The sequence below is a fragment of the Jaculus jaculus genome, chromosome 8 (genome assembly GCF_020740685.1).
Source record: "Jaculus jaculus isolate mJacJac1 chromosome 8, mJacJac1.mat.Y.cur, whole genome shotgun sequence".
NCBI lineage: Eukaryota > Metazoa > Chordata > Mammalia > Rodentia > Dipodidae > Jaculus > Jaculus jaculus.
Genome location: NC_059109.1, coordinates 12,066,093 through 12,080,644, shown reverse-complemented (window position 1 = coordinate 12,080,644; position 14,552 = coordinate 12,066,093). Strand labels below are relative to the sequence as shown.

General features: G+C 51.1%; 1 protein-coding gene across 1 annotated transcript; it reads right to left on the bottom strand.

The window, feature by feature from the left end:
• Positions 1 to 76: 76 nt before the first annotated feature.
• On the bottom strand, positions 77 to 13,596 carry Rsph9 (radial spoke head component 9). Its single transcript, XM_004649461.2, has 5 exons — positions 13,353 to 13,596; positions 10,803 to 10,968; positions 7,046 to 7,175; positions 6,518 to 6,664; positions 77 to 316 (listed from the first exon to the last, which is right to left on the bottom strand). The coding sequence occupies exons 1-5, from the start codon at positions 13,577 to 13,579 to the stop codon at positions 156 to 158; spliced, it is 831 nt and encodes a 276-aa protein (XP_004649518.1). The 5' UTR covers positions 13,580 to 13,596; the 3' UTR covers positions 77 to 155.
• Between the last annotated feature and the right edge of the window lie 956 nt (positions 13,597 to 14,552).

The window sequence follows — 14,552 nt, the reverse complement described above, 5'->3', positions numbered from 1 at the left end:
ACAAATTCCATTGTGCCAGTGGACTTTCTCAGAGTCTGGACAGCAGGTGGGGGAAGAAACAAGGAAAAGCAAGATAGAACAGATAGGCCAGGTTCATTGAAATGTTATGAAAATAACATTTTAGACTCCATATCAGAAGGACCCCGCTGCCCACCCTACAGCATGAAGGGCAAATCCAGGTTCTTCTTTCCAGTGCCCACGTAAACATAGCCGTAGTTCTTGGTGCAGGGAACGTGGTAGAAGGTGAGGCCTGGCCACAGCAGGCTGCGTAGTACCACGAGAGTATTGCCCCTCTCCATCTGGATGCTCCAGGACCCTGGAGGGGACAGGCAAAGGGTGAGGCCTGGGCAGCAGGACCAGAACGCTGCCAGTTGGGCAGAGACCCCACTCAGTGTCCAGACCTGGGGCTGAGGTGGAGCTGGGAAAGGGACCAGAGTGTATCACACTGGACTGACGCCAAGTGAGAAAGGCGTGCTCCCTGGTCAAGCTAAGATAGAGGGAGATAGGACAGTGGGGTGGAGCCTCCCTGTAACCACTGACCTCAAGCCTTTGCGTTGAGGATGAGACCAACCATTCAAATAGAATTTTGGCCACTTCAGACCTCCGGGCTCAGTGGCCTTCCTAACCGCTGTTAGACTGGAGCCAGACTTGGTGGGAAGGGACTTAGGCTGCTGCTAATGAGCCTGTGTGTCCTGGTCCTGCCTTGGTCTGTGCTCCTCCAGACAGCAGCTGCGCAGACCACGCCAAGCTGAGCTGTGCAGCCAGGAGGACTTGGCTGGAAGGGCCTGAGCCAGCTCCAGAACCCAGGGAGGGAGCCGGCTGTGTGGGAGGAAGGAGCCTGGGAAAATCGCCTCTGGATGCAGATCTGGGGCTGCTATTCCCCTGCGCATGGAGGCCTCTCCCCCGAACCAGCCACAGCCCTGCTCTGGGTCCTGCCAGGAAGGCAAATGCTTTGAAGGTTTTGGTACTGAACCAACCAGCCATGCTTTGAGACCTTTCTTCATCAGTGGCCAGCTCAGCCCCATTGCTTGGCTTCCCACAGCCCACCTCCATCCATGGCCCACCCTGGTCACTCCACACCCAAAAGCTTCACAACTCTGTCCCCACCCACTGAAGGCCTGTATCTGAGAGATCTGACCCTGAAGGCAGCTCAGGTCTGTTCAGTGCCCAGGTCAAAACTAGAGCCGAAGTATGCGGCCCCAGCTCACCCCAGCTCTGCAGTGTCCCAACACCAAGAGCCACTATCCATGCATGGTACAGTGAAGTGGAGGCCACACAGGGTATGGGGCTCTGGCCAGAGACTCATAAGCAGAGGACCTCTCTCCTTGAGTACCTAGGAGCCTCTGCAGCTTTCTTGGCCATGTATCTCCATAAAACATTGTTCATTGTGTTAGGTTTTGGCATGAAATGTGGGACCAGGAAAGTGCCATTCCCTATCCTTCATCAGCCACCAGGGCATCTTGGCAACATCCTATGGAGCAGAGCCCTAGTCCCTCCCTGCCGTTGGAGTCCACAGCCTCTTAAACCAAGCAAAGCCAGGTTTATCACCACCCAGGGAGGTCTGCTTATGGCTGCCCTGGGGAAAATAGCCTGAGCCCCAAACTTAGACCCTCAGTTAGGGTGGTCACCACCTCCTCACACCATCCTGCCTGGCTACCTCTTACCACCAGTAAATAAGGCTGAAGGAGCTCAGATAAGTGGCCCAGGCCCATTTACTGGGGTTCCTACCCAGGTAGCCAGGGGAAAACAGGGATGTTAGAGAAATACAGCAGCGGGGCAGAAGGGCAGTGCCAAGTAGGCTGAAGGACACTGGCTAGCTAAGCTTTAGCCTGTGAGGGTCTAGCTTCCTTGCATTCCTATCACACTATTGGCTCAACTGGTCATCCAGGACACACAGTATGGCCACCGTCACGGAGCACGAGAAGCCAGGCACTTGTCACTTTGAGTGCTTAGCGCAAATGCTGAAAAGGCTGGGCCCAGCCACCTGTGATTGCCTTTGTGACGTTTGGGAAGCAGCCTGAAGTAGTACGGATGCGGGTCTCTCCCACAGACTTCACTAGATCGCTCCTCAGACCGACCCCTACCCCTCCCCAGCATTGTCACACTAAGAAATGGCTGCATGCTCCCCCTAAGTGGGGAGCCATCCTCCTACCCACCAAGGTCGTAAAGTAGATTCCACCCCACCCCGGGCCTGGGTACAGAAGTGTATGATACCCCTGGTGTTAACCTCTGGTACAATTCATGGGTGACAGAGCACCCTGGTCAACTTGGCTTCAACAGGATTTAGGCAGGAGGAACCGCCTGCACAAGAACTAAGGCCAATCCTGGTAAGGTTCTCCGCCTTCTCCAATTCCCTGGTCTCTCACATCCTGCCCTCCACTCCCAACCACCACCACCTCTGCCATAGCGTCCCAAGGCCTCATTCCAGACCACAGGCCCCTTGCTGCTCTCTGCTGTCCAAACGGGGCATTGCTGCTAACAGCCCGCTGCCGGAGCCCCAGCCGGAATGTGGCCCTGGGGCCGCAGCCCAGAGAGGGGACAGGAAGGAGCTGAGCCCCACCCTCGGCCTCCCGGTGCTTCCCTAGTGCTCCATGGGCTCCTGCCTGCCCGCCCACCGCACCTTCCAGGCTCATTTTCCTCTTCCAAGCCTGTCTGAGTCGACACAAGGAAGTGTGTCACATTCCAGGAGCACTAAAGGCCCCACACGCAGCAGCTGCTCAGTAGCCATGTGTTGATAGCTAAAGTGGCATCTAGCGGCAGAATCTTGCCAGACATCTGCCTCCTCACCTGTTGCCCCACCTGGGTCTTCTGGCTGAGACCACAAGGTCAGAGAACACTTAACCACTGCCCTGTGCCCACCAAGGAGGATAACCCTGCCAGGGATCCTTTAGAACCTAGAGCCTGGCATGACGGCTCACAACCATCTAGTCGACCCCAAGCACCATCCCTCCTCTCTTTTGGCAAGACTGGCCTAGAGACAACCCCAAGCCTGACTCGGAACAGACAGCAGGAAGCTGCAGGGCAGGGAGCCACCACAGCCACACCTGCCCAGAGGCAACACTCCATCCTCCCGATGCATTGCTGCAGCCCCGGAAAGCAAGGCTCCCGCCCTGGCAGGAAGCTGCACGTCCCATTCAAGCCCCCAGTTCTGGGGTCAGGGAATTCATTCTCTGGGAGAATTCTCTTGGCCTCACTTGGCAGCGCAGCCCATCACCACTGCTGTCTGCCAGGGAGAAGAGGCACCCAGCACCTCTGCCCGCTTTCTCTGGCTGGGCAGGAGGAAGTAGAGCACCCACCAAAGCATCGTGAGAAGTAGTCGCATGCCACTTCTTGGAGGCTTTCTGGCTGTGGCTCTGGAAGGAAGCACTAGGGACCACAGGCTGGGAGGAGGTTTCCCAAGAGCCCTTAGCTCCCAAGGCCCCAGCACTGAGAAAGCCATACAACTGGGCTGGGTGGGAAAGTGGACCTGGGTCCTACAGCTAGGGCAGGATACTGGGGACCCTGGGCCACAGCCCGCCACATCCTGTACCTCCCAGAGGCCTGATGGATCCACTTGCCCACTGGATACGCCACAGTGGCCCCAGCAGTCTAAAGGAAGACCCTCCCAAAGTGCTAGGATGTCTCCAAGGAGACAGAGCCTCCTACGTGCCAGCAGGGACACTGAGTGGCTGGCATTCCCTGGCATCACCCCCTCGTACCACAGATATGGCTTCTTGGCACCATGGGGTGCCCAGCTGGAGGGGAAGAGTTCAAAGGGCAACCCTGAATGGGGGGGCTGGAGATGCGCTCAGATTAAAAAGAAGGCTATAACAGCTATATATCTGATAGAGGATTAATATCTAGGATATACAAAGAACTCAAAAAGTTAAATAATAAGGAATCAAACAGGCCAATCAAAAAATGGGCTATGGAGCTAAATAGAGCATTCTCAAAGGAAGAAATACGAATGGCATATAAGCATCTAAAAAAAATGTTCTATGTCACTAGCCATCAGGGAAATGCAGATTAAAACTACATTGAGATTCCATCTCACTCCTGTCAGATTGGCCACCATCATGAAAACAAATGATCATAAATGTTGGCGGGGATGTGGAAAAAGAGGAACCCTTCTACACTGCTGGTGGGAATGCAATCTGGTCCAGCCATTGTGGAAATCAGTGTGGAGGTTCCTAAAACAGCTAAAGATTAATCTACCATATGACCCAGCTATAGCACTCCTAGGCATATATCCAAAGGAAGCATCTCATTTCCTTAGAAGTACATGCTCAACCATGTTTATTGCTGCTCAATTTATAATAGCTGGGAAATGGAACCAGCCTAGATGTCCCTCAACTGATAAGTGGATAATGAAGATGTGGCACATTTATACAATGGAGTTCTACTCAGCGGTAAAGAAAAATGAAGTTATGAAATTTGCAGAAAAATGGATGGACCTGGAAAGGATTATACTAAGTGAGGTAACCCAGGCCCAGAAAGCCAAGCGCCACATGTTCTCTCTCATAAGTGGATCCTAGCTACAGATGATTGGGCTTCTGCGTGAGAATGAAAATACTTAATAGCAGAAGCCAGTAAGTTCAAAAGGAGACATAAAGGGAAGAGAAAGAAAGGGAGGAGGGTACTTAATAGGTTGATATTGTATATATGTAAGTACAATGATTGTGATGGGGAGGTAATATGATGGAGAATGGAATTTCAAAGGGGAAAGTGTGGGGAGGAAGGGAATTACCATGGTATTTTTTTTATGATCATGGAAAATGCTAATAAAAATTTAAAACAGAAAAAAAAAAAAAAGAAGAAGGCTATCAGCTCACCCTCTGCCCTGGTGCTGGATCGGGCCAAACACAGGGTCCCTGTCTCCCTTTGCCAGCAGGGACTGTGCAGCCCCCTCTAGCTCTCAACAAGACTGGGGTCATGGTTATAGGTGACATGGGAGGTCTGAGAGTTGTGTTAGATGGGTGAGAAACACTCCCCCTTGCCTTCTCTCCCATACTGGTCTGGGAGCTTTTGTTTTCATTTTTTTCTCTCTTGGTTTTTCAAGATAGGGTCTCTGTCTAGCCCAAGGCTGACCTGGAATTCACTATGCAGTTCCAAGCTGGTCTCAAACTCACAGCCATCCTCCAACCTCTGCCTCCCAAGTGGAGTGCTGGGATTAAAGGCATGCACCACCACGCCCCACTCATCCGTGCACTTTTCTTGTCAAACAAAAATAATTGGATTATTATTTATTATGTGTTGCAAGCATTTTACACATGGGTTAACTTATTTAACTCTCTTATTTAACAGCCCCAGGGGGTTAAAAAAGAAAAACACCCAGTTTCCCCTTTGAAAAAGGCTGGGGCCAGGCACGGTGGTGCATGCCTTTAATCCCAGCACTTGGAAGGCTGAGATAGGAGGATCACTCTGAGTTCAAGGCCACCCTGAAACTACAGAGTGAATTCCAGATCATCCTGGGCTAGAGTGAGACCCTACCTCAAAAAAATCAAAAAGACTGGGGCTGTAGAGATGGTTTAGCGGTTAAGCACTTGCACTGGTTTGAGGCTCGATTCTCCAGGACCCACATAAGCCAGAAATACAAGGTGGCATTCACGTCTGGAGTTTGTTTGCAGTGGCTGGAAGCCCTGGCACACCCATTCTCTATATATCTGCCTCTCTCAAATAAACAAATTAAATAAACAAAAAAGGGCTGCTAAAAAAGTGGGGGCTGGATAGCCGGGCATGGTGGCGCACGCCTTTAATCCCAGCACTTGAGAGGCAGAGGTAGGAGGATCACTGTGAGTTTAAGGCCAGCCTGAGACTACATAGTGAATTCCAGGTCAGCCTGGACTACAGTGAGACCCCATCTTGAAAAAACAAAAAAGGGGGGCTGCAGAGATGGCTTAGTGGTTAAGACATTTGCTGGAAAGCCAAAGGACCCAGGTTCAATCCCCCAGAACCCACATAAACCAGATGTACATGGTAGTACATGAGTTTGTTTGCAGTGACTGAAGGCTCTGGTGCGCCCAATCTCCCTCCCTCCCTCCCTCCCTCCCTCCCTCCCTCTCTCTCTCTCATAAATAAATAAAGAGAAAATTTTAAAAAAAAAAAAAGTGCTGGAGAAATGGCTTAGCAGTTAAGGCAATTGCCTGCGAAGCCAAAGGACCCAGATGCACAAAGTGGTGCATGTGTCTGGAGTTCGTTTATAGAGGCTGAAGGCTCTGGCGTGCCCATTCTCTCTATCTGCATGTTTCTGTGTGTGTGTGTGTGTGTGTGTGTGTGTCCATTTGACAGAATAATAATTTTTTTAAAAAGACAATGAGGAATTAATTTCCATCTGTGGAAGTGTATGGAAAGTAGTCCCCCCTCTTGCACTGAACTTAACTAAGCATCTGTCCTCGCTGGAAGCCCTCCCCCCGCCCCAAGAGCTCACAGTGAGCCTCGAACACCTCCACAGGCTCTCAGTCCCAGCCTCTGGCAAGCGGGATGGCCACTTCTTTGACTTGTGGGCAGATGGCATGTCCTCGAGATAAGGGACTATTACCTTTGGGGATGTCATACTCCAGAGAGTCCAGGAAGTCCAGGGAGGGGTCCAGGTCCGCCTTCTCCAGCAAGGTCTTATTCTTCAGGTCAGTAGGCTCCCAGAAGTGGAAGTAGGAGCTGAGCTTCTTTATCTCAAACAAGGACAGGCCTAGAGAGAGGCCGCAGGAAGGGGGTGGTCAGCCCAGAGCCACGGCCTCTGTCTCCCTGCACTGTGACCACAGGGAAGGGGGCTGCAGAGGATTGAGTCACCATTGTGACAGACAACTCAGGAGAGAAAGGGACCACACTTGGCCCTGATCCTGTGACAAGGAAAAGAGTGAGGAGTGGGGAGTGACCAAAGGCAAGTGATGGTGAACGTGGGAGCCCTGGTACCCAGACCACCACATGTGCTTCCAAGCCCTCGGGCAAAAGAGACTCAGGTAATCATGCCAACCAACAGCACCACCCTCCCAGGAGACGTGGTTGCAGCCACTCTTCTTCAAGGGGATACTGAGGCCCCTCCTATGCTGAGGAGTCCCAGAGAACTCACCTTCAAAAGTGCGATTGACATGGGTAGGTCCAAAAGGGGTCTTGCACAGGGTACCTCGGGGGATGATGGACACAGCCTTGTCAATCTGGTCAATGACAGACACCAAGCGGGTCTCCTCTTTGATATGCATCTGAGGACACAGGAGAACGACATCTGCCAGGGCACTGCCCCTGCTCCGTCCTGGTGCAAGCACAGAGCTTCACAAGGCCATGTCGCCCTCATCACTAGATCCTGGGGTAAGCATCTCCCTCCCTACCCCCTTTCTGCCCTCCCCTCCACCCACCCCTTCTTTCCTTAACTTGGAAATACATTCAGGTGATACAATATTCCAACTACAGAGCTGGAGAGATGGCTCAGCGGTTAAGCGCTTGCCTGTGAAGCCTAAGGACCTGGGTTTGAGGCTCGATTCCCCAGGACCCACCTTAGCCAGATGCACAAGGGGGCGCATGCATCTGGAGTTCGTTTGCAGTGGCCGGAGGCCCTGACGCACCCATTCTCTCCCTCTCTCTCTTTTTTTTTTTTTTTTTTTGGTTTTTCAAGGTAGGGTCTCACTCTGGCTCAGGCTGACCTGGAATTCACTATGTAGTCTCAGGGTAGCCTCGAACTCTCGGAGATCCTCCTGCCTCTGCCTCTTGAGTGCTGGGATTAAAGGCGTGCGCCACCACGCCCGGCTTCCCTCTCTCTCTCTACCTCTTTCTCTCTGTCTGTCTCTCAAATAAAAATAAAAAATTTAAAAGAAAAAACTACAGAAAACTTCAGCAGGGCTGGGGAGATGTCTGAGCAGGTAAGAGCACTTGCTGCACAAATATGAAGGCCTAGCCTGCATTCAATCCCCAGCACCCTGGACACATATGCCTGTTACCCCAGTACTAAGAGGGGTGGAGGCAGGAGGACTGATGGGGCTACCTGGCCAGCCAGTCTAACAACAACAACAAAATGAAAGCCAGGTGTGGTGGTGCACACCTTTAATCCCAGCACTCAGGAGGCAGAGGTAGGATCACTGTGAATTTGAGACCACTATGTCATCGTAGTGAATTCCAGGTCAGCCTGGGCTAGTGTGAGACCCTACCTTGAAAAGCCAAAAAGGGCACGGGGTGGGGTGGCTGGAGAGATGGCTTAGCAGTTAAGGTGCTTGCCTGCAAAGCCTAAGGACCCAGGTTCAATTTCCCAGTGCCCATGTAAAGCCAGATGCACAAGGTAGCACATGTGTCTCGAGTTCATTTGCAGTGGCTAGAGACCCTGGTGCACCTATTCTGTATCTTCTGCCCCCATCTTTGTCTCCCTATGATTGCAAAAATTTAAATTAATAACTGAATATATATATATATAGACAGCCTTTTATTTATTTGAGAGAGAAATACATAAACACATAGAGAGGGAGAGGAAGAGAGAGAATGGGTGCACCAAGGCATCCAGCCACTGCAAACGAACTTCAGATGCATGCACCCCCTTGTGCATCTGGCATATGTGGGTCCTGTAGAATCGAACTGGGATCCTTTGGCTTTGCAGGCAAATGCCTTAACTGCTAAGCCATCTCTCCAGCCCTACTTTTTTTTATATGAACTTTTATTCATTCTTAGTATAATCCCATGCTACATTGGTAAGCTATTAAAAACTTTATTCAGTCACAATTTCATTTTATTTCTCTATAGTGCAGGGTTTTCATTCAAATGAATAAACTAGCTATAATCTTAGACTCTGACTGACATGTCAGAAAATAAGAGTACATAAAGGTCCTTTGGTGGTGTGCCTCAGGTGTCCTATGGGTGAAACCCTTCTCTTTTACAATTCCACATCTTTCATTTGCAGAATATTTATTTTTCCATTATATGGCTCCAACGTGGGTTTTATTTTTTTGGTAGCTTTGTTTGTAGCGCTGAAGATTGAACCCAGGGCCTCACACATAGTTGGCAAGTACTCTACCACTGAGCTACATCCCTATTAAAAAATATTTTTTTTTCCTTTAATCCCAGCACTAGGGAGGCAGAGGTAGGAGGATTGCCATGAGTTTGAGGCCACCTAGGGACTCCATAGTGAATTCCAGGTCAGCATGGGCTAGAGTGAGAACCTACCTCGAAAAACCACAAAATACATATATATACATATGTCCAGGCATGATGGCGCATGCTTTTAATCAATCCCACATTCCATATGTGCCTGGGCTGGGAGCTTTGAGTGCTGCAAACCCAACTGTCCCAGCTTCGATTCACAGACTGAGCATGAGGCTCAGGAGGGGAGTGTGACCATCAGTGAAGGCGCAGCTACTGAGAAGGCTTTGCAGCCTGGACACAGACTTTTTTGCATCAGCCAAGTTCAAGGCAAGGCTGGGTTTTGAATCCTGGCTTTTTGAACTCACTATGTAGTCTTAGGGTGGCCTCAAACTCACAGTGATCCTCCTACCCCTGCCTCCTGAGGGCTGGGATTAAAGGTGTGCGCCACCACGCCCGGCTGAATCCTGGCTTTGTCTAGCATCACAGAGTGGAGTCCTTACAGTTGACCTAGCAATTGCATTTCTAGGATTTGATCCTCCACATAACGTGCACAGGCTAAGAATGATGACATCCGCCCAAGGTCATTCATCTTGGCATGTCTGTCGCAAGCTGGAGCCTAGAAGCCTACTTTCCATGAATCAGGTGCTGGTTAAATATGGGTCCATTACCACACTGGCACAAAGGGTGCAGCAGCTGGTTGAGGTGCTGATATAGAAAGGTCTCGAGAAGATAAAAGTTTTGTGAAAAGAGCAAGGTGTGAGCATATGGGTACAGAACACTGCTACTTGTTTGATTTTGTTTAGTTTTGTTTGTTAAGGTAAAAAATAGAACATGGGAGCCGGGCGTGGTGGCGCACGCCTTTAATCCCAGCCCTCGAGAGGCAGAGGTAGGAGGAGCGCCATGAGTTCCAGGCCACCCCTGAGACTACATAGTGAATTTGAATTCCAAGTCAGCCTGGGCTACAGTGAGGCCCTACCTAAAAAAAAAAAAAAAAAAAGTGGGGCTGGAGAGCAGTTAATCCAATGCAGACAGACTCCATATGCATGTTCCACTTTGTGTACCTGGCTTTACATGGGTACTGGGGAATTGAACCTGGGTCACTAGGCTTGCCAGGCAAGTGCCTTAACCACTATCCCATCTCTGCAGCCCCCCGAGGCTGGATTTTTTAAAAAATTTTTATTTATTCATTTGAGTGCAAGAGGCAGAGAGAGAGAGAAAATGGGTGTGCCAGGGCCTCCAGCCATTGCAAATGGACTTCAGATGTGTGCGCCCCCTTGTGCATCTGACTTACGTGAGTCCTGGGGAATTTAGCCTCGAACCGGGGTCCTTAGGCTTCACAGGCAAGTGCTTAACTGCTAAACCATCTCTCCAAGGCTGGATTTTTTTTAAAGAATATTTTACTTTGTATTTATTTATTTGAGAGAGAGAGAGAGAGAGAGGCAGATAGAGAGAAAGAGAGAATGGATGCACCAGGGCCTCCAGCCACTGCAAACGAACTCCAGACGCGCGTACCCCCTTGTACATCTGGCTTATGTGGGTCCTTAGGCTTCGCAGGCAAATGCCTTAACCGCTAAGCCATTTCATCAGCGACACCCCCCCCTCCCCCGCGCCAGGCTGGATTTTTGTTGTTGTTGTGATTGTTTTGCTCAGCAGGGAGTGGAACCCTGAGCCTTGTCCATGCTGGTCACACATTCTCCCATTGAGCTACCCACCCAGCCCAGGGATTGGCTTTTGCTCGGCCCTCCTTCCCACCTCCCTTCGCTCACCACTACTTCTTCATCGAAGACCTTCTCGCCATCATCCACCTTCTGGAGCTCCGCATGCTCATACTCGTGGGACGGATCCCCCATGAAGAGGCCACTCACCACAGCTGTCTGTGTGTGCATCTCCTCTGTGGCGGGGGGCAAGAGGCTCCAGTCTGTGCAGTTCAGGCTGCCAACAGCATCCACATCACTGCCAGATTCCAACTGCCCTCTCAGCTAGCTTCACCACCTTCCCTTATGTAACTAGAGTCGGGCACACATCAGCTGACAGAACTCACACCTTTCTTCCATGAGAAGCTTTCTTTTAAAAATAAGTCGCATACACACATAGACCTCTAGCTCCAGTTCCCATTGCCCTGGGGGCCCTCCTCAGTGGGTGATGATAGTCACTGTGGGGTCTTGAAGGCGTCAGTTGTCCCTACAGGGTAGCAGAGGACCGGGCCTCAGGCTATTCCTACGCGCTATGGCTCTCACAGTCTTTCCACCCGCTCTTCTCAAAGTTCCCTGAGCCACGGCACACCTGCTGGCAGTCACATTTCGTGTTATTTGTTGTCTCTGGATTTCTGCTTTGATAGGTTTACTTAGTTATTGATTTGTGTGTGAGAGAGAGTGAGTGTGGGCGCGCCAGGGCCTCCAGCCACTGCAAACGAACTCCAGACGCGTGCGCCACCACCTTGTGCGTCTGGCTAACGCACAGTACTGGGGAAATGAACCTGGGTCCTTAGGCTTCACAGGCGTCTTAACTCCTAAGCAGTCTCTCCAGCCCCGATAGATTTTACTTATTTATTTTTGGGTTTTCAAGGTAGGGTCTCACTCTGTTCACTGTGCAGTCTCAGGGTGGCCTCCAACTCACAACAATCCTCCTGTGTCTGCCTCTCAAGTGCTGGGATTAAAGGCGTGCACCACCATGCCCAGCAGTTCCAAAATACTGCTTGTTTTTAAGGTAAAGTCTTGCTCTAGTCCAGGCGGACACTGTAGTCTCAGGGTGGCCTTGAACTCACAGAGATCTTCCTACCTCTTCTTCCCAAGTGCTGGTATCAAAAACATATGCCACCATGCCAGGCTTACTTGTCTATTCCAAATCCTTTCCTTTGAGGCAAGAAATGACCTCATATGTTCACCACGCTTTCAGACCATTCTACCCACTCAGATCTGAGTGGCTTCTGGTGGCCTGTGGACAAAGTTCAAACTCTTTGGCCTCTCTATCCGTGCTGCCTGCCATGTTTACCTCCTGGCTGTCCCCAAACACTCAAAGCCTTCTGCAGCTTGAGCTCAGGACAGTCCCTCTGGGTCTGGAGAAGACTTCATCTCTCAGAATCCAGGGCAAATTACTACTTCCTGATTAAGCTTATTTCATCTCTAGAAGCCCAGGGCCCTTAATCCCTCTTTTTGTAGGTTTGGTTTTATTTATTTATTTATTTATTTATGAGAGAGATAAAGAATTAGGGTGCCAGGGCCTCAGCCCGTACAATTGAACTCCAGGTGCTTGTGCCACCCAGTGGGCACGTGAGACCTTGTGCTTGCTTCACCTTTGTGTGTCTGGCTAACGTGGGATCTGGAGTGGAACATCTCAGGCATGTGCCTTAACTGCTAAGGCATCGCTCCAGCCCCACGTTGTTGTTTTTAAACTTATTTATTTTAGAGACAGAGAGAAAGAAGCAGAAAGAGAGTGAGTATGGGCCTCTAGCTGCTGCAAATGGAACTCCAGATGGATGTGCCACATTATGTATCTGACTTTACATGGGTACTTGGGGAATTGAACCCAATCCATCTGGCTTTGCAAACAAGCAGCATTAACCACTGAGCCATCTCTCCAGCCCTGTTTTTTTTCTCTTTCTTTCTTTCTTTCTTTCTTTCTTTCTTTCTTTCTTTCTTTCTTTCTTTCTCTCACTCTCTCTCTCCCTCTCTCTCTCTCTCTCTCCTCTCTCTCTTTCTTTCTGGTTTGTCGAGGTAGGGTCTCACTCTAGCGCAGGCTGACCTGGAATTCACTATGTAGTCTCAGACTGGCCTCAAACTCATGGCAGTCCTCCTACCTCTGCCTCTGGAGTGCTGGGATGAAAAGCATGTGCCACCACTCCCAGCTCTTTTTTTTTTTCAATGTTATTTTATGCTTGTGTGTAAGAACCAGGGTCTCTTGCCACTACAAAGGAACACAACATTCCAGCTATGAGAGTGGCTGAGGAACTGAACCCCGGAGGGCAGGCATGTTTTCTACTTCGAAGAGCACTTCCCTCTGCACAGCCCTTCAAAGATACTTCCAAATAGGTCCAGTCCAAGCCCGGGGGCTTCTAACCTTGCAAACTAAGCCCTGGGGAGCTGCAGGCCCTGCAGCCAGCTCAACCCGGACCCCTTGTACCTCTCCAGGACTCAAACCCATGGGCATCCAAGTGTTTCTATACCTCCTAACCAGAATCCACGGGACCCTCAGATTCAGAGACATCCTCCCCGGCCCCATGCCCTGCCTTTAAGGTTGGCATTGGCCACCTGCCCCTCTGTCCATCCGGCGCACCGGTCCCCGGCATCCTACCGCCCCCAGGTACCGCCCGGCGCCACCTGTAGAGCGTCTTGCGCGGTGCCAGCAGGTCCTTGCTCAGGCCCTGCGCGATGTAGTAGTCGGCGACCGGGCCGAGGATGCGACCCCAGAAGAGGACCCGGTCGAAGCGGTAGTCGCGCTTAACCAGCAGGAGGGACGCGAGCAGCGAGGCCCGGCGGAAGGAGCTTAGGCCCCAGCCGCTGCCACTCGCCAGCTCCAGGGAGAGCAAGAGGTTGTCGGCGTCCATCTGCACCGCCGCCTTTGGGCTCCGCGCGTCGGAGGTTGGAAGCCGTCTCCACGGAGACCGGAGCCCCGCCTCCCGGCCAGGCTAGAAGCGTGGTTCCACCCACCAGATCGTCCACACCTTCCTAGCTGGCCTGGGCGGAAAGCCTGGGCACACACCAGACCCTTCCTCTAGGACTGGATGTCTAGGTGTGGCTTCCGCTATGCCCCAGGAAAATCAAAGTGGCGCTGGACACCCCAATCCCACCCAGCACAGGAATATTTTGGCGCCAGAGCTTCCGCTACTCCACTTTGAGAATCCCCACTGACTGCACTTGGTCGCAACAGGGATTTGGGAGGAAAGACGATACAAAGCGTCACCACTGCCAGTAGCGTCATTATCTCAGCCACACACCCCCACCCCCACCCCCCGCTGCAGTCAGGTTCGCATTGCTGGTAGAAATCACCAAACAAGAACAGCTTGTGAGGAAAAAAAAAAGGGTTATTTTGGTTTACAGTCTCGAGGGAAAGCTCCACGATGGCAGGGAAAACGATGGCATGAGCAGAGGGTGGACATCACCTCCAGGCCAACATCAATAGGAGAATGTACCAACACTGGCAAGGGGACACTGGCTATAACACCCATAAGCCCTCCCACGACAATACACTGCCTCCTGAAGGAGTTAATTCCCAACTCTCCATGAGCATTCAAAACACCTGTTTATGGGGGGACACCTGCATCAAACCACCACACATACACACTCCTTTTTCTTGTTTTGTTTTCCAACGTAGGGGTTCAATGTAGCCCAGACTGACCTGGAATTCACTATGTAGTCTCAGGCTGGCCTCAAACTCATGGCGATCCTCCTATCTCTGCCTCCCGAGTGCTGGGACTAAAGGCACCCCCCCCCCCACGCCTGGCTCTTTCAGGTTTTTTTTTTTTTAATACTTTATTTATTTGATAAAGAGGAAGAGGAGAGTGAGTGAGAATGGGCGCG